Source organism: Aricia agestis, chromosome 2, assembly GCF_905147365.1.
Source record: "Aricia agestis chromosome 2, ilAriAges1.1, whole genome shotgun sequence".
In the NCBI taxonomy this organism is placed as follows: domain Eukaryota; kingdom Metazoa; phylum Arthropoda; class Insecta; order Lepidoptera; family Lycaenidae; genus Aricia; species Aricia agestis.
Window position 1 is genome coordinate 3,762,993 of NC_056407.1, and position 25,451 is coordinate 3,788,443.

Sequence of the window (25,451 nt, forward strand, 5' to 3'; positions counted from 1 at the left end):
TGGCGAAAGGTACAGAATAATTATATGTTGGACGATGATGAGCGAATATGGGGCATATAGCGCCCATAAACAACGCATGATAGACAGTTTCAGAATCATAGTTATTCAGAATCATAATCATATTTATCCGTGGCCCAACGTGAAAAAGCGCGTTTATGCATAATATACTATCAGAGAAATTGATTCATAGGCAGATGGCAGACCTACGTTTTTTGGTCGCTTTTTGTCAAACCCGGTCGACAAGTGAAGACTTACATTGAGTTCAAAGTTGACATAATCCAACCAAATGTAGGTCCGTCAACTACCTATGAATCAATTTCTTCGATGGTACAATGCGTATCTTATCGCATATCTATCATGTTACTATTTCTATTACTAGGGTATGGAGTGTAGATGGAGGAGAATTACTATCTCTGTATGTAAAGTTTCCGCTGAAATGCGTTAAATTAGGGTGGCGCTACAGTAGCAACAGGGTAAATACTAAGGGCGACTTTTACCAAGCGGTTAAACATGTTTAAAATTTTATTTAACCACAAAATTCTGTTTAACTACACAAGTTGTCTTGCACCACAAGTTAAACATGATTAATGATCTGTCAAATTTAAACAGGCAAATATCGCTGTTTAAGCTGCTAAACGTATTTAACAGTTGAGTTTGAGGTTAGATTTTTTTTGGTCGAGAATAATTTTCGAAGAATTTGAGTGTGAAAAAAATAAAGAGTTTGTTTGAGTTTCTTTTTGATGAGATTGATGACGACGACGAAGAAATTGTCAACTATATGAACAGGCCTCGAGATGTCAGCGTTATTGAGGCAAGATCAAATTTGTTTGAAACCCTGACAGAGAAAAAGTTCTTTCGAAGATTTCGCCTATCAAAGAAGACGACGATGATTTTGCTAGAAATAATTGAATCTAGATTATTGTTTTAAAAGGAAAAGTTACGGGGGCCACTTTTTATATCACTCATAATTATTATTTGTCGATTACTCTACTAACAGAACATCTGCACGAGTCTGTACAACAACCTAAAGTATGTGAAACAAAACAACATGTGTACAAGTACAACAATACAAACAAACCCTTGCGCCAACCACAGACTACTAAGGGATACTACCTGCGTCCGTCGCGTCTGAGGCATTCATTGATAGAAAACTCGTTTTACGCAAAAAAACAAACCGAATTTCGTCAAACAACCGTGAAATAACGTTATATGTAACAATACTGCTCAAATCGTAAAATGGAACGCACAAGACATAATGCAGCAACGCTGCAAAATGCGTTTAGTTAATTTCAAGCTTCAACATCGTGGTGCAAGACAAAATGAAATAAGTTTAAATTAATTGTGTTTACGAATGAAAACGTATTTAACTAAATGCGTTTTAACTTATTTTAAATAAGGTTTGGTAAAAGCCGCCCTAAATATTAAATCATTTAGCAGCTTTTATTTCAGCCATTTTAGGTTATATTTTAATATACTTCAATTTATATTTTGTCACCAATGGCTACATTCATTCCATACCCTTTGCTGCAGCTAGCGCCACTCTTGGAGAATTTTTCAACTGTTATTTACTGCGTGCAGCTGGACACTTTTTCAAATATCCCCCATATAAGATAGTTCTCCTCTATCTACACTCCATATTATACTAGGGTTATAAGTGTAAAGTCGCCATCTTGTTTTGTGACGTCACTCTACCCTTACTGACCTTGATGACGGGCACGCGCGGCTTGAACCTGCTGGACAGCTGGTTGAGCACCTCCACCACCAGGTGCTGGTGCTTCAGCGTCTTGCGCGTCTTCATGATGCGCACTATGGCCGCCTGGACACAGAAAAAAATCGTAAAAAAAAAGAATATTAACGTGACGTATACGAAACTAATGAACTCGTTTCCTATACGTCGCTACGTTACATCGTACGTTTGTATTATGAGCTAGATATTACCCGCAACATCTTATGGCGATATTCGAAACAGACATACAAACACTTTTTTTTAATATTATTATTATTAGTTGTTGCCTTTTTATGTCTAATCCGCTGAACCAATTTAGATGAAATGTGGCATGGACATTGGACCCTTAGAGCTCCGGAAAGTTAGGACATAGGAAATTTTAATCATTATAAAATGTACAGTTCGCATTCAATATTTTCTTATACAAACTAGTTAAATTAAACGCCTCTGTATTTAAGTGGCTAACCGCCGTACTCAGAGATATTTAATTGAGATTAACCTTCAATTTAATGAAGATTTAGATAGATAATGTATGGGGCATAGCAGATAATATGTCAAAATTTTGAATTAATTACATTTAAGTAATTAATGTTCCACTCTGAGTGCGGCAGTGAAAGCTGGGCTTTTGACTAGAGGCCGTGAGTTCGATTCCTGTCTTTTAAGACCCCTCACCTGTATGAGCATCTTCCTGTCCTCTTCGATGTGTTTGTGCGTGGCCTCCTGCTCCACCTTCAGGTCCGTCTTCAGCGGTATGTTTATGTTAACGCGGAGTTTTTTACTGAAACAAATATTATGATTATTAACGGTTAAATACTGATTCGGTAGATAGGGCCAGTAAATGTTTAATTAATTGTATTAGTAACTTATGTCTAAATTTTAATAATCTAAAAAGCTTTGTGTTATTTTATTGATACACAGTAATTTTTCTGAGGTTTTTGGTAGGACTTTATCTATTCACTTCTGCTTTAAAATTGGCATAATGTCAAACCGGTCAAGAATGATATGGAATGAATTTATTCGTGTAAAAGTGTTAAGAAATAAAGTCGGTTATAAGTAAATTATTATTCTTTATTAAGGTGTCTCCACCATGCGACACTAGAGCCACTCGACACTTCACATTCCATAGTACTGACGTTTTGTGTGCTGTCGCGTAGTGCGGCTTAGCTCATGCACTTCCAAATGAAAAATATTTGGCCATGATGTAATGCGTCACTCCGCTGCAGCGCGGCGTTGAGTGAATCGTAAAATAAAGTTTATATTTAATTATCAACTTGTGACGTGGGAGAGTCATGCTTCAGCATGAATGGGCCGGCTCGACCGCAGAAATACCACGGGCTCACAGAAAACCGGCGTGAAACAGCGCTTGCGATGTGTTTCGCCGAGTGAATGAGTTTACCGGAGGCCCAATCCCCTACCCTTTTCCCTTCCCTACCCTCCCATATTTCCTTCCCTACCCTCCCCTATTCGCTTCCCTACCCTCCCCTATTACCCTATTCCCTCTTAAAAGGCCGGCAATGCACCTGCAGCTCCTCTGATGCTGCGAGTGTCCATGGGCGACGGAAGTTGCTTTCCATCAGGTTTGCTCGTATTTATTTCATATTAAAAAAAAAACAAAATATACTCACTTCTTATAACCTACGTAGAGCTCAACTAGCGAGGCGTCTGTCAGCTCCGCCTCGTCGTCCGCACACACCAGCAGCTTCGCCTTCAGCAGGATCTGCAGTACCTGGAGACCACAAGAGCTCATTAGCACCAAGTACTAAATAACTCTTATAGATATACCTTGTCTGACTTGACGACGTGCATGGAACACGTTCCAGTTGATGTAGATGGTAAATTTTATACTGTATTATATACGAGCGAGAGGCGCATCATTATAAGATGGACAAGTTCTAAGATCGATCAGTCCACAATGCGCGTTTCGGCAGCGTTGTTTCGAGCAGCACATTTATTGTAACGTGTTTACGCAGCATTGTTATTAAGGCTGCGTTTCCACTAAAGCAGAGCGGAGCGGAGAGGAGCTTAGCGCTGCCGAATTGACCAATCACCATCGAAATCTTCGCTCCGCTTCGCTGTCATTCCGCTGCAATAGCACAATTGGTCAATTCGGGCACCGCTAAGCTCCTCTCCGCTCCGCTCCGCTTCAGTGGAAACGCGGCCTAATACAACTGAACGGTGACGCTGCGGCATCGCAAGTGGTTATCCCTCCCGCTTCGCCTAAGGGGGTCCGTTCGTGTGTCGTCAGTGTTGCGCTAACGCAGCGCACCGTGTTTACGTCACAGTTTTCGGTATGTAAAACGACACAACGACAACGCAGCGTCAACGCAACGCTCACGCAACACGCCCATACGTTTGTGACCACGTGATATTATATTATTACTATTGACATATACACAAAAGTCATCCATGCGTTCTACGGCAACACGTCCAGCGTCGTGTATAAAGTCATGTACGCAGTTGGGTACAATATTGTACAGGATCGTACCTGCAGCAGGAAGTCGCCCTTGATGCCGGTGTGGCGCTCGAGCTGGCGCACCGTCCACGCCGTGTTGTCGTTGTACTGGAGCAGCACCGCCATCTGGAACGTGCTCGCCTGCAGCGTGTATCTATGGAACATAATATAAAGACATTAGCACCAGAGATGATAGAACTAGGGAGTACCTCGACTTCAAACAAACGGGCGAATCTTGCCGAAAGTTGGGCGCGAGTACCGCTTTTGACATGTTTCACAATACTGAGTACCGCATTAGTACGGCGCGCCCCGGCCGATATGGCATACTACATCAAACGTATAAATTTTGAGATCTCTTCTGAGTCGCCCTGCTCGTTAGTTCCGTTTACTATGTTAGTATGTGCCGTAGGAGAAATCGATGAAGAAACTACTGGGATGTAGCGTTATAAAAATTCAATGTTTATCGTTATTGATTGGTTGGGTTTGACATAACTCGATCAAATTACCTAGCTCCGCCAACAGCTGCTTATAATTCAATTTAACTTTTTTCCTAAATTGTATGTACTGTACGACTAAGATGTTACAGTTTACGCGGTTAAAACACTGACGGCACGAACCACAAAGAGGCGAAAAAGCACAACGCATTATCGTCAAAAAGAAACATAATAATAAATCAGACAGAGACATAATAACAAATATTTCAGGCGCTTTTTTGCATATTATCATCACTCTGGTACCAAACATTATAAATCATAGAACTGTTCTTTAGCGTCGTCATTACAATCATAAATCATAATTCAAGCTTCCATTTCAAATGCTTCAACTAGCAACAAAGTTTACAAATACCCACCTGTTCTTGAAGCAGTTAGTGACGAGTTCGCCCTTGCTCATGTGATACAACCAGTTGAGTTTGCGGCCCGAGTGCTGGGACGAGTAGAAGGACGTGAAGCGGTGTACTGATCGCTCGAGCTAAACAAACATTACGAGAAATTAAAGATTTGCATACGAATAACGTAGCTATTGTATTTTGTGTCTTTACTTTCTAAGGTTAACAGACATTTGCCATAAATTCTGCCTTCAAATTAGTTTTGTCAATTTCCATCAACACTTCAAAATTTAATTGTGACGCAGAGCAGTAAAATATTTAGATAATTAATGGCAACTGCAACGCGGTGCACGTGCGACTAGATCTGCAGTTACCTTTAGAAATTCTTATTAAGAGAAGTGTCCAATCGAATGTCGATTTATGGTCGAAGTCAAAGTTGAAACTTTGGTCAGACACTAATTACGATTGCAAATCGTAACGTGTCCACAGGGGGTGTCCTGATGCTCACCTCAGTAGGCAGCTGGAAGCAGGACGACTGCTGGAAGGGCCACGAGCCGGAGCTGAGCACCTGGATGCTGAAGTCGATGTGCAGCGGCTGTTCCGAGCTGTGGGACATGTGCTTGCGGAAGTTCTCGTTCAGGTCCTTGGATACGCCGATGTCCTGAAAAGAAGTTAAAGATAAGTATACATTACAAATTATATAGTGATAAGGATAACCTAATTCTTTAATCTGTTAATCGCTTTTACTTATAGCGAGCAAACAATGCGTTTTTCGTTGCGTCAGTATCACGGAATACCGCATTAAGGTGATCGCATTTATAAGCAGGGTACGCTGTGCGGTGCGGGTGAAATGTGAATGCGGGATGTTTCATATTATTGTCATTGCATACGACGAATTTTAAAATGCTGCGCTTTTGTTACTGACAAAAAATGTGCGATCACCTTTACATACCACATTAGCGTTGCGTTGATGCGCCATAACATAATGCGAGGCGGTGATAACGCAACGTGTCATTTACTGCCTCACACACCGGACATCGCAAATCATTAATGTAGCATCATGTAATATGCCGTAAATAAAGTGTTTAATATGTTCAATTTCCAAACACCTACTTTTTAATTTTATATAAGACTAGCTGTTGCCCGCGACTTCGTCCGCGTGGACTTTAGTTTATAGCGCGCGATGTCAACAAAATTTGTGTCAAAGGAGTATGGGCATGGATGGTATCTCTTCAATTGAAATTGTGCCATTAAGTTAATACATTGAAAATTCCTGTTTTTATTTTAGATCGAATTTGTAATTATTAACACAGTTTAAACTCTCCGGAATAAAAATGATCAAGAATCAATATTCTTAATTGATTTTTTATATTCTAACTGCAAATGGCTGAAAGTAATACGAAAAGTGTTGCCATTTTTTAATTTTAAATCGATTACCAATCGACTTTAAACATATTGTTATAATATTTTCTACGTCTAAAGATAATTTTTATTCTAAACCGTATTGTATATATTATAATATTGTTTTCAAGCCGAAAATAAACTATTGAATGCGAAATATTGTAGAAGTACTTCGTCGTCTGAAGTCAAACCAGAATTTAAGTAGTATAATATTATCAATTTTATGCAGTATTAAAATAAAATATAAAAATAAAGATTTTTCATGAATAGTCGGGCACACATAATATAGCGAGCAGCTCCGCGAGGCATTTTCCGCTATAAAGACGTCCTGCGGCCGTGTAAGCACGTGTGCTGCTGCAGGCGAGTGCGGAGTGACCGAGTCACCGAGCGAGTGTACCAAGTACCGACTACCTCAGACACGGTGACCCAGCCATAGACCCGGCCGCTCGGAATCTCACCGGCCGAAAAAAAGCAACGCAATTAAACTACAACACTGAAGTCTGGGGCCTGATTCTCATGAATCGAATATCGGTGCGATTGTCAGTCTGTCCCGCTCGATCGCGCGCGCCTGTGTGAATGAGTCAGCGCGAGACTCGAAACGAGATTCGAGGTACGAGAATTGTCACATGTGACACTGACATTTGACTCAAACAGTTGTAGTATTTCCGATTTTCTGCTCTTTGTTACATAGGTCCAGACTCTTGAGTTCTGTTTTCAATGCTCTGAATTTTCTCCGGTCAGAGGGATTTCAGTAATATAGTCCCAACTTTATTCTTCGAGCAAAATAAAAAGCCGGCTTTTTGTTTTGCTCAAAGGTTACCAAGGCTGCCACTCTTGTGCCGTCGGGAACCATTTCCTTGCGCGGCAAATACCTCGTGAGGAGGCTCGCTATGTATGGACTAATAAACTGTTAAATTCTGCTTGAGTACCAAATGTTTTTAATTCATTTAATTAATATTCACCACTCGATAATATCGATTGAACAATATTACATTTTAACATCTGGCAACACCGACACGGCGATATGTCTCAAACGTCATCGCGGTTCCTTAGTTACGCACGTTAGTTTGAATTTTCGGATTGTACCTACCGCGACCGTGTGAATATTTCTTGTGTGATTTGATACAATCAGTAGAAATAAACAAAGTGATAGTGAGATAGAGACTCTATTAATTTAGAAAAAGAGACTCCATTAGTTAAGAGAAAGTGACTCCTCTGATCTTCATTGAAGAGACTCAACAGTGAGTAGAAACATGGAAAACTTACGGTGTGTTAATTGTTCACTTCGACTGCGGCATATTAGTCGACGGTCATTGGGAGAAGTTATTTCCTATTTCCTTAGGTATTTCCTTTTTCACATATAAAAACATAGATAGTAAAAAAAGTTTTAATTAGTTTTTATCATATATTTTAAGCTTTATAGGCTCAAATACGAGGCGCAACGTTACTTAACTCGTATTTTTAAATTGAAATTGCCGTAAACTCCGGAGAGTTATAAGAATCGTAGTTGATGTATTAGAAAGAGCTATAATCAAGCTATTATTTAAGCTAAAATAGCTTATGGCACAAAAATATTTTTAGCGATACTAAGTTCCATAGACACTTGCCCATTCGCCTTTAAAAACTTTTTAAAACCCTGGTAAGTGGTACCCCACTTAGGGCCGCGCTACACCGGAATGGCAGCGCTGAAAGTGCTCGCCTCGCCGCTGCCATTCCGGTGTAGCGCGGCCCTTAATTAATGGCCCCAAAACCAGCTGTGCAGTGTGCACATAATCTATACTAATATTATAAATGCGAAAGTATCTCTGTCTGTCTGTCTGTCTGTCAGTCTCGCTTTCACGCCAAACGCCAAAACTACCGAACCGATTGTAATGAAATTTTGTAAACAGATAGTCTAAAGCCTGAGAAAGGACATAGGCTACTTTTTTACTGGAAAAAAGGGTTGTAAGGGCGTGAAAATGCGTAAATTTGTTCAAATTAAGTTAGTTCCAAAAATTCATAATAGATAGCGCCGTGCGTCTCTCGTGCGGCATCGCGCTGACGCTTGCTCAAAAGTCTTTCTATAAGACGTGGTATCATCTTACGTTTAAGTTTCGATTTTTTTCGATTGTTATATCTATTCTACGGTATTAAATAACTCTGTACTTTATCTGTGCAGTGACGTAACCTTAAACCTATCAATGATAAATAGTTTATGGGTAAGGCTGCGTTTCCACTGAAGCGGAGCGGAGCTTAGCGGTGCCGAATTGACCAATCACCATGCTCGAAAATACTCGAAATCTTTGCTGTCATTCCGCTGGAATAGCACGATTGGTCAATTCGGGCACCGCTAAGCTCCGCTCCGCTTCAGTGGAAACGCAGCCTAAAGTTGTGTAATTGGGGGGCTAAATAAGCTTTAAAATTTGGCATAAAATATAAAGTTTAATATAAAAAAATGAAATACTTATTGTGTGCACACTGCACAGCTGTATTGATTTAAGGGGTACCAGGGTCTTTTTATAAAAGCTTTTGACACCAATTTTCTTGACATCGCGCGCTATAAACTGAAGTCCACGCGGACGAAGTCGCGGGCAACAGCTAGTAACTAATAAGTATGATTAGTTCTGTTACAATGAAGTAAAAAATAAAACGCCATCTGTTGAATCGTATTAGAACTAAAATGTTCATTGCATCGATATATTTCTGGATTTTTTATAATATTATACATAAAATATATTTAAGATTTTTAAATATTATTTTAATACACATCCAAGACCCAGGAACATTGAAAACTTTTTGTTCCGCCTGCAGGACTCGAACCCAGGACCCCAGGGATGAGCGCTGGCCACACGCAATGCGAATTTTTCATCGATATTTTCATGGAAATAAGATATTTTCCCACATCAAAATGTAGCCTATGTCCTTTCTCAGACTCTAGAATAACTGTGTACAAAATTTCAGTGCAATCGGTTCAGTAGTTTTGGCGTGAAAGCGAGACAGACAGACAGAGATACTTTCGCATTTATAATATAAGTATGGATATTCACGTTTTTGATCGACGAAACTTTATTTAAAACTTACTTGGAACATTCTCTGTAGCTTGCTCGTGTACTCGAAGCCGCACGCCTGCTTCAGTTTTGAGATCATCGATGCCTACAATGTAAAAATAGAACAAATTACATATGATATTAAAATTGTAATCATAAATGGTTATACACATTTACAGTAGGTAAACCCTCCCGCATGCGGACCAGATCCGCGAGCACGTGCATGACAGGAACAGCGCAATAAGATGAAACATGTCTTCCTCACCCTCCTCAATCCAAAATGCACATTTACCTCGGCATCATCGCTGGCGGACATGTGCTGCACGAGCCGCTTGGCGAGCATCTTACTGTAGAACTTCTGGAACACGTCCTTGTCCTCTATGTATTTGAACACGACCATCTGAAATTACCGTATTATTTAACCTTCGGTACAGATGATATGATAGTGATACAGTTTCGGTCCAATAATAGTAGCATGTAAAATGTAGACTGTAGTTGTAACTTGTAAGTCGTAGATTTAGCATACTGTGCTATAAGGTCGGCCATAGACGTACCGCATCTTGCAGTCGAAACCGACTGCAAAATGCGGCCGCCGCACGGCGATCTGCAGTTTTCATACTAAATTCACACCCGCAATACACGGACCGCTCGAGCAGTTCTTGAGCGGTCGGTGCAAATTTCAAAGCGACCGCTCCGTCTATGGCCAATCTAAGGAAATTTGTATCAGGTTCATAAAGATTCTTGTAGCAGAGTATGATTATAAGAGAGCACATTTAGGCTGCCTTATATTCATATTCATTTATAGTTAAGACAATAATAAAATAATAAAAGATATAATTTCAGCTTCAGATAAAATTTGATGTTCCAAAGAAAAAAGGTTTTTAATATTACTTCATGGGGTTACTTTTTGGCTTATTTCAATATCTGATTCACTTACAACTTGATTGAGGGTATCCTCCAATTCGGCTTCTTCTGGATTCTTGCTGGACTTCTTGAGTAGAAGGTCGCAGTACTTGGCCAAAAGCTCGGGACTCTTGGAAGAAGAATTAGCTGCTTTCGTCACTGCATTACCTGCGAATAAGAAGCGAGTATGACAGTGACAGTATTTTTATTGTAATCTTACTTATAATATCATTATTATGTAGCCCAGAACTTAGTTCGCGCGGAATCTGTTCATTTTAGTGAAATGAAACCGGGTGGTTTCATTTACACCTTTATACCTTTTACCGGGACTCCAGTTATCTCCACGCAAATCGCAATTAACCGATTTGAACGTGAAGAGATAAGAGTCGAGTCAAGTTTATAGAATATCATGCGTTTTCTTTTACAAACAAGAGTCAATTGGCATTACAGTAAGCTCAGGGTTTTAAACCCAGACTGGTGCAAGAGTATGCCCCACATTCTTAAACAAACTCACTGTTAATAAAATTGCCACAGGCTTTGTCTAGCGCCACCACACCCACCCACATTCTTACACAATAAACTCACTGTTAATAAATCTGCCACAGGCTTTGTCCAGCGCGGCGACGAAGCCGGAGTCGTTGTTGAAGGCCACCAGCACTAGCGCGTTGTACTTCTTGTGCACCTCGAGGATCGTCGACACGTATACTTTGGGGTCCTGTGGAAATAATGTAGGCTATAATTATAGAGCAGAGGTTACCAAACTCCTTTTTTGACCACTTTCAAATTTTTTCTGGATCCAGTAGACCCCAATTTACAAGACCCTGCTTACGATCGTGGACATTTTTGTCATGCCCAACGTAGAACCTATGACTTGTTGCTGTCGTAGGCTATTTGCTTTATCAGCAGTCTACCACGGCATATCGACTGTAGAGTCGTTACATGGATTTTTTTTTAAACGCCTCCGTGGTCTAGTGGTTAAGAGCGTGGCTCTCGACTCGGAGGTCGTGGGTTCGATTCCCGCGTTGGAAACATGTTATTTCCAAGTTTGCTTAGGACAATGCAGGCTGATCACCTGATTGTCTGACAAGTAAGATGATCCATGCGTCGGATGGGCATGTAAAAAGTCGGTCCTGCGCCTGATCTCTCGCCAGTCGTGTCGGTCTTCCATCCCACTGGGTAATAAGAGTAAAGGAATAGAGAGTGCTCTTGTGTACTGCGCACACACTTGAGCACTATAAAATTACTCCTGCGTACCAGGTTTCAATGAAACTGGCCACCGTCACCGAAATCAGTGTGGGGAGTATTATATTATTACATGGATATGCTTCTTGAATTCGGCGCAGCTCTACCAGCCCAGTCTACACAGTCTAGTCTATTGAGGTCTACCCTGATCTACTCTACTGCTGTCTACTCTGATTTTCTGAGGCCTACTCTGTCCTACTATAGTCTACTAGCTAAAAGCCGAGCTTTGTGAGGGCTCGCGTCGTCACACCTTGGCTGAATAATGATAACACATATAAATAAAAATTACTGTACAAATCAATAGGCGCGATACTTTTTCCGTAAAGTGTACCACAAAATGTACAGGTTGTGGGATATACTAAGGCTCACTTAGCTCGCCCTGATTCAAGTCTACTCGCATTGTCACTGGTCTACTGCATTTTACTCTGGTTTACACCGGTCTACTCACGGTATGCGCGGAGTGGCCGCACTTGTCCACCGCCAGGAGACCCTGGGCGTGGATGTGCTGCTCCAACAGTCTGCGCAGCTCCACAAGGCCGTCGGGTATGCGAGCCACCAGCGCGTACATGCGCCCAAGGTCAGCGTTCTTCTCGGCGTCTAGAAGTTTCTAGAAGGAGAACAAAATGTTAGGCACAGAGTTCAAGTATATTATAGTCAGTAATAACTAATAACTAATACGTGATCGGCAATAAGGTTATGCAATACGGATTTACGGTTATCTTCTGAAGTGTCTTTTGATGAGGTCAGAGGTAACATTATCAATATTGGCCTAATTTTATTTCTAAGCTTGCTCAACAGCAAAGAAGTCTTCAAAAGGAATTATTTTATTGTATGTATAATATTATGTCTTTTTGATGTCGTATATACAATATTATGTCAACAGCAGCGTGTCACATATGATATGCTACAACATGTTAAGAAATATTTCTTGACATGTTGTAGCATATTATGTTACACGCTGCTATAAATTGTTATCGTGTTACACAATGTTTTATAACGTTACATAACTGCCGTGTGGGAGTACCTTAATAAACTTTTTATGTCATTCTGTGAGTTAAGACATGTTTATATTACACACCTGGAACTCAGAGTGGAAGATCTCCAGGTGTTTCTCGATGAGCACGCGGTCGCAGGTCTTGGCCAGCCGCTCCATGGTCGTCTCGTGCAGGTACACCTGTACGCGCCTCTCCTCCTCTTGCAGTCTTTGTTCGGCCTGCCAAACATACCAATGTTTTAAATTCAATTTAGCATAAAAGAGGCGAAAAAACTATACTGCGATGTACTCTTGGGTGCCGCCTAGAACATCGTACTTTGAATTTTTTAGTTACATATTTAATTTATATCACTGTATTTGTAAGTACGTCGTTAGACTTATTTACAGTTCGTTACTAGCTGAACTGCGCCGCGTTGCATTGTATAGTTTTATACAGCCGAAACGAAGAATAAGAAAGCATTAACTAATCTATGCAAAAAGACAGAAACATACATAATATCTGCAGGCTACAACCTCACAAAAGTACCATCGAAGAAATTGTTTTATAGGCAGTAGTCGGACCTACGTCATTTGGTTGAGTAAAGTGAATTCAATATAAGTCGTGATTTGCCGGCTGGGTTTGACATAACGCCACCAACTTACGTAGGTCCGCCATCAACTCTCTCTGATAATACCTACAACTAAGCCATAAGGCCTTACAATTAGCCTTACAATAGCACCTACACCTAAGCCAGCCTTTCCCGAAGTGGGCGATAACGACCCCTGGTGGGCGCTGAAGGTCTATAGGGGGTGGTGTAGGACCCAGAAAAAAAATGGGGGCGTTGTGTAAAAGTTTGGGGGGGTGATTTATTTCATCTGGATGTATTTTAAATTGAAATAATGGGGGCGCTAAAAAGTTGTTCCCAAAGTGGACAGTAGACAAAATAAGTTTGGGAACCCCTGACCTAAGCCAAAACGAAGCATATTATACCTTGATCATATACTCGGTGACGGGGTTATTACGTAGGAAGTCGCTGCTCTCGCGCGTGTAGAAGCGCTCCGTGTCCTCGAGGAAGACGGCCTCGAACGTGTCCTTGTACACGGCGAGGTTCTGGCCTCGAGCTGACGGCTCCTCCTCGTTCAGGCCGAGAGCCACATAGCAATTAATCACCTGGAATTATTAACACGTTAGTGTATTTGACTTAGACCCAATTTCACCAACGACTGTTAATTATTAACAATAGATAAGCTATTGTGTCATCGATGGGTTAAAGGTAATGCTCGAATTCGTATCATTTTACCTCTTTCGCTTTTCATAACACATAACACTAACAGACGTTGGTGAAATTGGGCCTTAGGCTGATTGTTGATAAAAGTATATTATGCGGCAGCTGGTAGACGCTAACGTCATTACCTTCCAGCTGAAAAGTTTTATTACTAAATAAATATTATGTTCTCTAAGAAATAAACTCGCCCATTGACCTGTCGCTGCTTTAACTTGGCAGATATAATATCGTCATCTCGTTTTCGCGCACGCGTAATGTGAGATAGACACCAAAATTTTGTGCTCATGTAATAAGTGCAAAACACAGAAATAAATCAAGATAGAACGACGACGCGCGTGCGTTGCTAAGGAATCGATCGTGTCAATTTTTGCTTTGCACTTAGTTAGAAAAAATAACTTACCCGTGGAAAGAAATACCTCCTTTTGACCGATTCACTTTCGTACTTCTGTTTTTACAATTAGACACTGCACAATGAGGCATTTTTGCACAACCGCTCCGGTGTAATCAAGTCGAGACGTGCGCGCTGACTAAATGAACGTTCAACAAATCTTGCTCACTTGTGCAAGATTGAAACACGCGTATACTCCACCCGCTTAGCCGTTCTATCTTGATTTATTTCTGTGGTGCAAAAAGATTCAAGTAATTTAGTATACCGAATATGAATCTCACCCCGGACACGAGTCTAGTGTTGATGGTCTCCCCGTTGCGTTCCTTCTCGATCAGTTTGAGGACGGCGTTGGTGACCTGCTTGTTGAGGCACTTGAACAGGTTGTCGCGCCACGTCACTAGAGCCAGCTGGTAGATCTCGTAGATGCCCTGAAATTACAAAGTTCCAGAAGTTAATGGCAAATTAAGAAAAGTTCCAGAATTAATGGAGGTTCACTGTGTTTTTGTTGTCAGCGAACAGACTACCCCACAAATTATAACGCACTTAAGTGCAGTCACCAGCATAATTTACATCATAGACTAATGCGAGTGAAGATGCAAATGTCGATGGATCAATTTGTACGAATTTCTGGGCGGCCGGACCTTTTATGCTCAACAACCCATCCCAACTGAACTTTGGGTTGTTAGGCCCCTTAGTTTTATTTCCTAAATACGTTTTTATCATACTATACTGTTAAGTCAGATCGACATGCAAATTACATTTCCCAAGTCCATTCGTTTCTTTCAAGTACAACAATTTTGTGGATAAGTGGTACTCTGACATAAAAACAGTCGACAATAATAAACTATGAACTGAACTTAACGGTCTTACCACAAAAAACTAAACATCTGTTGAACAGTGGTTTTGAGACCATTTTGTACTGAATTTTTCTCTAATCAACTGTTGAACAGGTGTTTAAATCTTTTGTAGCAAGATCGTATGTGTCCAATATCATATTGTCTGTACCTTACGTCCCTCCTCGCACTCGCGCTTGACCCAATGGCGGTTGAGGTACGCGCACACGCCGTTGAGGACGCGCGACGAGAACTGGTACTCCTCCCACTGCTTCGTGTAGAAAGCCAGCACGTCTTCACCCATCAGTTCCGCGCCGTCCTGAAAAACATAAGATGTATAATCTACTCGCGTCATTGTAGTGACGTCATGTTGAAATTAACCAATGACGTTAGTAGAGAACTTATACTCGCGTTAGGATGAGTGACGTCATCAGAGAAAAATAATCGACCAAGTGCTACTCGCGCACGAAGGGTTCCGTGCCATTTGCATTATAGAGCAAATTAGGTAAAAAATGTGTTTTTTTGTATGGGAACCCCCCTTAATTATTTATTTTATTTAAATTTTATTATTAATTAAAGTACAAATAAAATTAAGAATATTGTGAGTATTTCAAGTGCCAACCTGATACCATTATTGATTACGAGCAAAAAAGGCCAAAAAATCACGTTTGTTGTATGGGAGCACCCCTTTAATACTTATTTTATTTTGTTTTTAGTATTTGTTGTTATAGCGGCAACAGACATACACAACCTGTGAAAATTTCAGAAGTCTAGCTAAAGCGGTTCTTGAGATACAGCCTGGAGACAGACAGACAGATGGACAGACGGACAGACAGACATCAAAGTCATCGAATCAGCCATATTTTATTTCTCTCTCTAAAGTTTACATCTAAGAAAATGATGACTAGACATCGGATTATATGCATTTGCATACTTGCATATGCAAATGAATATAATGGCACTTTTTAGGCGATAGTGCATATTTTGGCAATTTTTCGTTGATAGTGCATATTTCGGTAGTCTCCAAACTAGCTATCATGACACACACCGAGGCCACAAAACAGAGGTACGATAGATCAAAACACTTCAAATATGTGTCTCCATCCGCATTTAAAGAATGCAATACACCCGATAGGTACAATATCTTTCTAGAAACAAAATTTTTCTTTGTAGTAGGCAATATTAGTAAAAAAAAATTAAAGTAGTTGCCAATTTATTAAACTTTCAGGTGCATTAAGATTGCAATCGGAAAATGTTGGTAGAAAATTATTATTGGTGCTGTATAAAACATTTAAAATCCTGGATTTGATGAAATTATAAAAATGTATGCTTTTATAAACGACACCACCAGAAAGCTCTTAAAAAAATAATTAATAATAAGTGACTTGATTGTGCATATTTTGTGCATATTTCGGCCATTTATCATGCATACCTACTTGCATGGATATTTTGGCACTTTGATCGTGCATATAATCCGATGTCTACTGATCATAAACCTATAATGCTAAAGACCAACAAAGAGTGCGAGAGAGAAGAAAATCCTTTATGGATTTATAACAAGATGAAAAGAGAGAGGCAGTCTAATGAAAATTGTAACCACTTTTATTTGACAGGTCGTCAAAAGTCGTCAGTCGTTTTTATGCCCTTTCGGTATTTCCAATATATTGTTTAATTTGTTTGTTATTTTTAATAAATATTATTATATTTAAAAATGGTGACTTGTGCTGTAAGTGTTAGCAGTGTAAATCATAAGAATAATCCTGAAAAATATACATTTCACAGGTAATTAATCTTCATGTCCTAATTGCTACGATGTGTTTATTTTTGCTATATTCTGTCTTTAGTTCTCTATTTCAAATAAAATATTGTGAATCCTCCCTTTTACTTTCATATTTTGCGTAACTAAAGGTATTATTGTTCTTATATTACACAAATTTTGAAGAAAAATTTTTCATCAAATTTTTTTACATATACGCTAGTGCTTGAATCAAATTTATCGATATGCTTATCGATATTTTACATTAACATAAAACTAAAATAAAAATCATTTACCTTTATATTTATCAACTTAAGCCCGGCCGCACATTATCCGAAATTTCTGATCAGCAAAATTCGGACGCCCGGCGGAACGCACTCTGTTCATACATTTTGTTGTAGACCCATCATACTAAAAGAATTTCTGACGTGTCAAAATGTATGAGCGGGGCGGGGCGTCCGAATTTGTATTTATTTATTTAATAGCTAATATAATATAACTACTATAATATAGAGTGACTCTAAAACTAGAGAAAGGTTTATATCTATATATCATAATCATTTGTTTTACAGATTCCGTCAAGATCCTCTAATAAGAGGAAAATGGCTGACATTAATTGGGCGTGTTGGTTGGAATCCCAAGAAAAATTCAACAGAGCAAACATTTCATTGAAAATTTTTAAAGAAAAAGTAGAATAAATACTATTTTGGTTAAAGGAGCTATCCCAACTTTATTTGTACCAGTAAGTTTGACATACTGTTGCACTTGTTACTGAAGCAATTATTAAAAATAAGCAATTATAAGCAATTATTGCTTTTTAGTTCATTTAAGATTATACGTAAATGAACTAAAAAGTATTAAATAATCCTTATTCTGTACTCAATCTTCATAATTTTGAAGTCGGTACCAGTCGTAAGTATATAAGTTGCAGTTATACCTATTCTGTCAGAGAACTGCCGATTAGGTTAGCTGGAACCGATTGCAAAAATAATGAAGATTGAGAACAGAATTAATACTGAGTACAGAATAAGAATTATTTAATACTTTTTAGTTCATTTAAGTACAATATTACTATTGTCATTACCTTGGAAGTCGGTTTTAATTTTTAACCGACTTCCAAAAAGGAAGAGGTTATATGTTCGTCTGTATATATATTTTTTTTGTATGTTCAACCATAACTTCGCCGTTTGTGGGCCGATTTTCATGATTTTTTTGTTGTTGTATAGGGTTAAATCTGAATTTGGTACCATGTTCATAAAAGTGGTGATCTGATGATGGGATCCATGAGGAATCGAGGGGACTCCTTGAAATTTGTATCGAAACATATAGTGATTTTGATTTTTTCTGAAGCATTCGAGGTAAACGCTACCAAAAAGTAAGATTTCGCACCAGGTTATACCCTAGATCCAAAGGTACCGAACAGAACTTTTGAATCCTTATACAGGTTGTAACAAAAATAAGTGATAATACTTTAGGGTGTGTACGTGTTCCTTGTAGAGAGTTCACTGTGAAAGTAGCAGCGCTGAAAGACCGACATTTTTTTTCACTTTTGTATGGGGAAACTCGTGACGCTCGGGCCCTTGCCCATACAAAAGTAAAAAAAAATTTGGTCTTTCAGCGCTGCTACTTTCACAGTGAACTCTCTACAAGGAACACGTTCACACCCTAAAGTATTATCACTTATTTTTGTTACACCCTGTATATACAGGTTCGGGGATTTCGGCGTTGTTTAAACAACTGAAAGCATAAGCCAACACATCAATTTGATTGATCATCATCATCACAATCATAATTATACCATGGGTCATCACACAAAGACCCAATTGTTGGTACTTTTCATGATATTTACATCGGAGCAGATGTTTTTGACGATTATTTCGCTGTTTGTGGACCGATTTTCAAAATTCTCTTATTGTTGTATAGGATATAATCTTAATTTTGTATGACAATTACGAAAGTGGTGAGCTGATGATGGGATCTATGAGCAATCGAGGGAAATCCTTGAAATTTATCAAAACACTCATAGTGGTTAAAATGTTGTTTCTAGTAACATAAACATATGTTACAAATAAGAGAAATTTCATACGGAAGGATTGGTCCAAAGGCACTGAACAGAACTCCTGAATCTATAAAGATGAAAATTTGGAAATTGCTGCATCGTTTAGATAACTCCAAGCATATACCACAATTTTGCTTACAGTAATATAATATGGATAGTTAATATTCCTAGTGGCTACGCTTAAAGCCTTGTCTTGTAGATAACTAAAATCAGTGAAAGGCCTTTGCCCAGCGGTGGGACAGTATAGACTAATTGAAAGAAACATAAAATAGGGTATCCAAGGCTAAAAAGCAAAATTAAGTTCCTACATTATTAACCAGCATTAGCTATACATGATCTTGAAAATTATTTTGTTCTTTTAAAGTGTATTATTATACCACCTCGGTACTACGGTTACTAAGTTGGCAATTTGATAATGATATCCATGTGTTATATAGAGTGCTCCTCAAAATTTATAAGGAAACATAATATTATAGTGATTTCGATTTAGTTAGAAGTATTCTAAGCATACGCTACCAAGTAAGATTTTTCCACGGGTATACCATGGTTCCGAAAGTACTTAGAGAACTTCTGACTCTTTGGTTTCATTGTTGTTTTAAGAACTGAAAGCATAATAATATGCTACTATGTAAATTTTATTCAACGTACTTAATTCAAGCTTAAGTTTGGTGTGATAGTTTCATACCTAAATCATATCTATCTACAACTGACACTTATGTATTTACCATTACATAAATAACTAAAATGAGTGAAATTATTATTTTTTAACAAAAAATTTAAACCGACTACCAAGGTAGAAACAATAAGAATATTAACTAAAAAGTATTAAAATATAATTCTTTCTCTAATAGTGCCTTTTCCAGAATTCGTCAAAATCCCAACTATTTCTGTACATATTATAGTCTTCATTACTTTGAAGTCGGTACCAGTCCCAAATATTTCAGATATTCTGACATTGACTGAAGTCATGGTTTAATTAGCTGGTACCGACTTCAAAGTAATGAAGACTATAATATGTACAGAAATAGTTGGGATTTTGACGAATTCTGGAAAAGGCACTATTAGAGAAAGAATTATTTAATACTTTTTAGTTAATATTATTATTGTTTTTACCTTGGAAGTCGGTTTTAATTTTTTGTTAAAAAATAATAATTTGTTTAAAAAATAATAATTTTACTCTTTTTAGCTGTCCTTAACGTTTTCTATACTTACAGTTGGTGTTAAAAAAATCAAAATCAAAATTGCTTTATTTCTAATCAAATCTTAAATAAAATATATTTTCAGAATACATGGTGCCCACCACCGGTTCGGGAACTAAGCCGACGAGAAGAACCGGCGTAAGAAACTCGCACGGGGCCCACTTTTTACCAAAAAAAGTGAGAAAAAAATAATCTTTTAAAATAAAATTTACAATGCTGTAACTAAAAATTATACAATGTAAACATAGATAGACACAATAATTGTAAGTCATGTAGAAGTAGCCTTGCAAGCAGTCATTCAGCATTCTACTCCCAAGATGTGCCATCGTTTATGAAATCATTGACCTTATAATAGGCTTTGGCACAAAACGTTCTTTGACCACTTTTTTAAATTTATTAATAGAAAGATTTTAAACGTTTTCTGGGACCATATGTTCCCATTTGAATATCAAGGAGTCACCTCGATTTCTCATAATTTCCATCACCAGACCACCACTTTTGTGAACATGATACCTACTCGGAACAATACAATGTACAACAAAAGAAAAATTTTGGTTCATAAACGGCGAAGTAATCGTTGAACATACATAAAAAATATATCCACAGCCGAACGTCTAGACTCCTCCTGTTTGGAAGTCGGTTAAAAATAATTGTAATAAAAATATTATGATATGTATTTAATTTAAGAATAAAATATAATATACTATGTGTGTTGTTTACTTTACTTTCAATGTAAGGGCTGATTTACCAGATAAATTTTACCTGAGTAATAAATAAGTAACTTTATAATGTGTTATGTGTATATTATTTACCCCTATAAGAACCTCATGTCATATCCGACGATTGAAAAATTATTCCAAAAGAAAATGTGTATCTACTTTTCAATCGTCACCAAAATTTATGATACCTAATTTGAAATACAAATCTGTCAAAGTTGCATATTATTTATTTCTTATAGAAACTGAGGTAAAATAACTCGAACAGACTATACTATCGATAGCAAAATACTATACTATCGATAGTAAAATATACATCACTAGCACACGCACACATTGACAGATCGAAAATGGTCACGCATTTTCGGGTTGTCAGGTGGTCTATACGACAGTATATATTAAGTCTATGCTACTGATGACATTCATACCAATACACTATTCTACCCATAAAAATTACCTTGAGCAGATTGATGAGATATATCCGCAGGAAGTCCCTCAGCCGCTTGTACAGCTCGAGGCCGACCAGCTGCGCGCCGCCGCCCTGCACCTGCCCGCCCTGAAACATATTACGTTAAAGGGTAACTTTATCTTATCCTATATCTTTAAACGAGCAATTCTTGTATATATGTATATAATTGTCCAACTCGCACTTGGCCGGTTTTGTAAAATAAAGGTACGCGCACTTTATGTCTAACCGCAGTTGAGTACGTAGGTGGGATAGATAGATGGAAAACGGGCTGCAGTCCGAGAAAATGCGCCTCACATTAGTCTTGCGGCTTGCCCCAAGTGCATTTTGGAGCCCCACTAGTAAACATTAAAATTTTATGATGCTACTGCGGGGCTAAAATGGTCGCTTTGGAGAATCATATATTGAATCATAATATGATTCATTTTTAAACTCCACTTTGCGTGCAATTCATATAGTGGTTCGCTTCGATTAATGATTGGTCCCCGCGCGCGAGCGCCGCACGAGAGACCAATCATTGATATAAGCGAATCACTATATGAATTGCACGCAAAGTGGAGTTTAAATGATTCGCTTCGATTAATGATTGGTCTACGCGCGCGAGCTCCGCTCGCGGGACCAATCATTAATCTAAGTGAATCACTATATGATTGCACGCAAAGTGGAGTTTAAAAATTAGTCATATTGTGATAAATTATATGATTCTCCAGAGCGACCATTTTAGCCCCGCAGGTCGCTTAGAACTTAAGTTTTATTCGAAGAATACTATAGAAATTAGATTACCATGTTTATTGGTAATACAAGACGTCTAAAGGATATCTAATTTATGATAAACGCCCTTAAAGACTTGCATTGCAACCTACGTAAAAATAACAGCATAGTAATATGAAGTTACAATAGATTATTATGTGGGAAGCATTTGCAATGAAATAATGTCATATTACGCTTCTAGCTTTTGCTAGCGGTTTCGCCAGCGTAAAATTAATTGTAGCATTTAATCCCCTATTAATGTCTTTGGGAGTATCATTATGATTTATGACAAATCATTTCTTAGTAAAAAGGCAACAAGGAATCTGCCTATGTTAAGTGTATTGCTTTAAGGGATACACTGTGCGATGGTTATTCAATCAGCTTGATCTTCATTTTTGTTCACAATCATCTTCACATAACTCACTTAAAAATACCACATCTTGTAAGTTGTATGTCTCACCTGTTTCTTGCCCATGAAGTTGGCCATCCTGTGCGGTGCATTGCCGGTGGTGCTACGGGCACCTCCGCTTCCGCTCTGCTGGTTCACCGATGTACAGTAGTTGTATACGTGACTGGGTGTCCGTCAAGGAAATACTGTTTTACCTACGGCCTATTGTATATTCAAAGTTGATTGCTAGACAGATGGCGGACCAACAAAATTTGGTCGCGTTACGTCAAACCTAGCCGTCAGATCACAACAAATATTTTGACATAACCCGACCAAATGGCTTAGCCCGGGCGCGAACTAGCGGCCAGGCCGCGGCGGCCATCGAAAGTATGGTGTGGCCGCTGGGCGCGTTGCGGCCAGGTGCGCGTCGTCTATGGCGGTTTCATACTAATGTATTTATCTCGATGGCTGCCGCGGCTTGGCTGCTAGTGCGCGCCCGGGCTTAGGTCCGTCAACCACCTAGGAATCAATTTCTTCGATAGTGATTTCTTCGATAGATATTTCCTAAACGATAGCACATCTTGGGAGTAGGATGGCTGCTTGCAAGGCTGCTTCTACATTTATTATATGTGCCTTACAATTGTGTATTCATATTGTATAGATTAAGTTATTTACATTGTAAATTTTATTTTTTTAAGACAAATTTTCCACTTTTTTACTAAAAAGTGGCCCCGTGCGAGTTTCTTACGCCGGTTCTTCTCGCCGGGTTAGTTCCCGAACCGGTGGTAGGCAACATGTAGTTCAACATTCTGAAAATATTTGATTCAAATTTATTCAGAAATAAAACAATTTAATTTAATTTAATTAATTTAATTTAATTAATTAATTAATTTAATTTAATTAATTAATTAATTTAATTTAATAATTTAATTAATAGTATATTTTTTTCCTTTATACTTGCTTATGGTACAAGTTGGAACCGAGCAACTCGCGACTACAGCAGACGACGTGTCGCCGCGACACTACTGGATTCTATGTATTTCTATGAAATACCCTCCGCAGTGAGCAACACGAAGCTAGCGACACTTATTCATAGAAATACATACGAACCAGTAGTGTCGCGACGACACGTCGTCTGCAGTTGTCGCGTGGCCTTGTATACGTACGTAACTTGCACCTTTACGCAGACAAAAGATAAAATATGTAGCGGGTAAGATGTGATTGAGACTCTCCAATATTTGCTTTTAAAATGCATGATTACATCAAACTTTCTGCGTATTTTCGAACAAGCATTTTATTTCAATTATTTTTATTTTGGAGTGCCCTATTAAAATATTATCCACTGTGTTTCCCTCTGTATGGGCTGACGCTAAGTAAATTAGATACTCTGAAATATTATGTGGATTCTGCTGACTTCGAATTAGATCCCAAAACAATCTATTATCTAACTATATTTATGGGTAGTTATTTGATAAATTATTACTACACCTTATGCAAAATCACGCCCAAGTTTTAGTTTAGTTTATAAATATAAAGGATACGTATACAGGTTCATATATCGCACTTTCTCTATGTTCTCTCTGTTGTACACCTGCTCGATGCCCTCTCGTAGGTCGCCCCATATCTGAAAATTAAACAAAATTGTTAATATACTACTTAGTACTTAGTCAATACTATGTCATTTACATTACGATTGTAATGACTCCACAGTACAAATTTCAAAAGAGCTTACTTCATATTTTGGTGACTATGCCTTAATCACTTATTTTAAATTAATGTGTAAGCTATATACAATACCGGACGACTTGCTAGCTTATATCGCCAACTACAGTGTGAATTTCATAGAATCCAGTCGGTGTTGTTCCGAGGCTCAAACGTGTATTTTGCCGAGCCTTATACTATCGTTACCAAGTTGTACCTTTAGTGTTTATTTCAGATTAGCTAACTGAGCAATAAATACTAACATTTTGACCCATACAGTATGGTTCAAACTTCAAAGTCAGCAAAAATCTAGTGCTTACAATGTGTCTTACTTTTCGTATTAATGACAATGTCGGAGCATTGGTAGCCTAGATTTTATTGCTTATTACAGTACCCTGATTCTGCTTATTCAACCTACCGTTAATTACATCTTTTTAATATTATCATTTCGATTCAGTCTCGGTATGATAAAACTACAAACGGTATACTTTCATGTTCGGTTACATCGAACGTGTTCTGGACTTTTGGTTAAAACTGTAAAAAAACATTTAACGTTTGTTTGACGCACATTAGAATACCATTATACTCGTTTATAGGATCCGGATTCGATCGAAGCTGTATTTATATTGAATTAATATTGTAGAATCCGGGTAAATCTCATAAAAACGCATTTATAACGTGTAAAGTGCTATGGAATGCGTTATTATAATATGCAACGGCTGGCGATGTGCCAAAACTACTGGACGGATTAAAAATCCACGTCCAGTATTTATATTGGATATTTGGGTTAGCGTTGAACTTCTGGTTTTAATAATATTGGCAGTGAGTCAGTGGCCAAATACGTACTTTATTTTACCATAACACAGCATGTTACATGTATGACAGTAAGAATTAAAATTTTAGTATCTACTTTGTAACTTTTGTGAGTAATTTAATATTTAATGCAGTAGGTCTGTAAGTTCTAATGCTATTACAGAAACCTGTAAAAATTAATAAAAAGTCTAGCGATAAGTCCTCTGAACTTGAATAGTTTTGATTGATAAGTTGAATAGTTTTGATTGAGTTCCCGAACCGGTGGTAGGCATCATGTAGGACATTCTGAAAACATTTATTTTAAATTTATTCAGAAATAAAACAATTTTGATTTTGAAAAAAAAGAAATAAGCCGTACACAATAAATAGCTTGGCAGAAATGGATTGGAAATTTGCAGTGTTCGATTTTAGGCCTTAGGCCTGGTGGGTCCAGCAGGTGCGCGCTCGGAGTCACGCTATTGGAAGATCCATGATCAGATGGATCATGGTAGATCGTGTTCAAGCGTAATACTATTTATGGAATTCATAATATTGTATCTACACATGC

At 38.3% G+C, this 25,451-nt stretch overlaps 1 protein-coding gene across 3 annotated transcripts in view; it reads right to left on the reverse strand.

Annotated features, from left to right (window-relative positions):
* Positions 1-25,451, reverse strand: part of LOC121737860 (cullin-1) — a 37,514-nt gene that overhangs the window by 1,734 nt on the left and 10,329 nt on the right. For all 3 annotated transcript variants that reach the window (XM_042129595.1, XM_042129603.1, XM_042129610.1), the window contains exons 3-20: positions 23,932-24,014; positions 22,463-22,574; positions 21,244-21,342; positions 15,229-15,375; positions 14,505-14,651; positions 13,541-13,720; positions 12,655-12,789; positions 12,025-12,183; positions 10,920-11,049; positions 10,369-10,502; positions 9,724-9,831; positions 9,466-9,537; positions 5,513-5,665; positions 5,029-5,147; positions 4,212-4,332; positions 3,352-3,452; positions 2,399-2,504; positions 1,703-1,816 (exon numbers count right to left, since the gene is read on the reverse strand). In XM_042129595.1, coding sequence (XP_041985529.1) covers positions 1,703-1,816; positions 2,399-2,504; positions 3,352-3,452; positions 4,212-4,332; positions 5,029-5,147; positions 5,513-5,665; positions 9,466-9,537; positions 9,724-9,831; positions 10,369-10,502; positions 10,920-11,049; positions 12,025-12,183; positions 12,655-12,789; positions 13,541-13,720; positions 14,505-14,651; positions 15,229-15,375; positions 21,244-21,342; positions 22,463-22,574; positions 23,932-24,014 — 2,220 coding nt within the window. The remainder of the gene's footprint in view (positions 1-1,702; positions 1,817-2,398; positions 2,505-3,351; positions 3,453-4,211; positions 4,333-5,028; positions 5,148-5,512; positions 5,666-9,465; positions 9,538-9,723; positions 9,832-10,368; positions 10,503-10,919; positions 11,050-12,024; positions 12,184-12,654; positions 12,790-13,540; positions 13,721-14,504; positions 14,652-15,228; positions 15,376-21,243; positions 21,343-22,462; positions 22,575-23,931; positions 24,015-25,451) is intronic.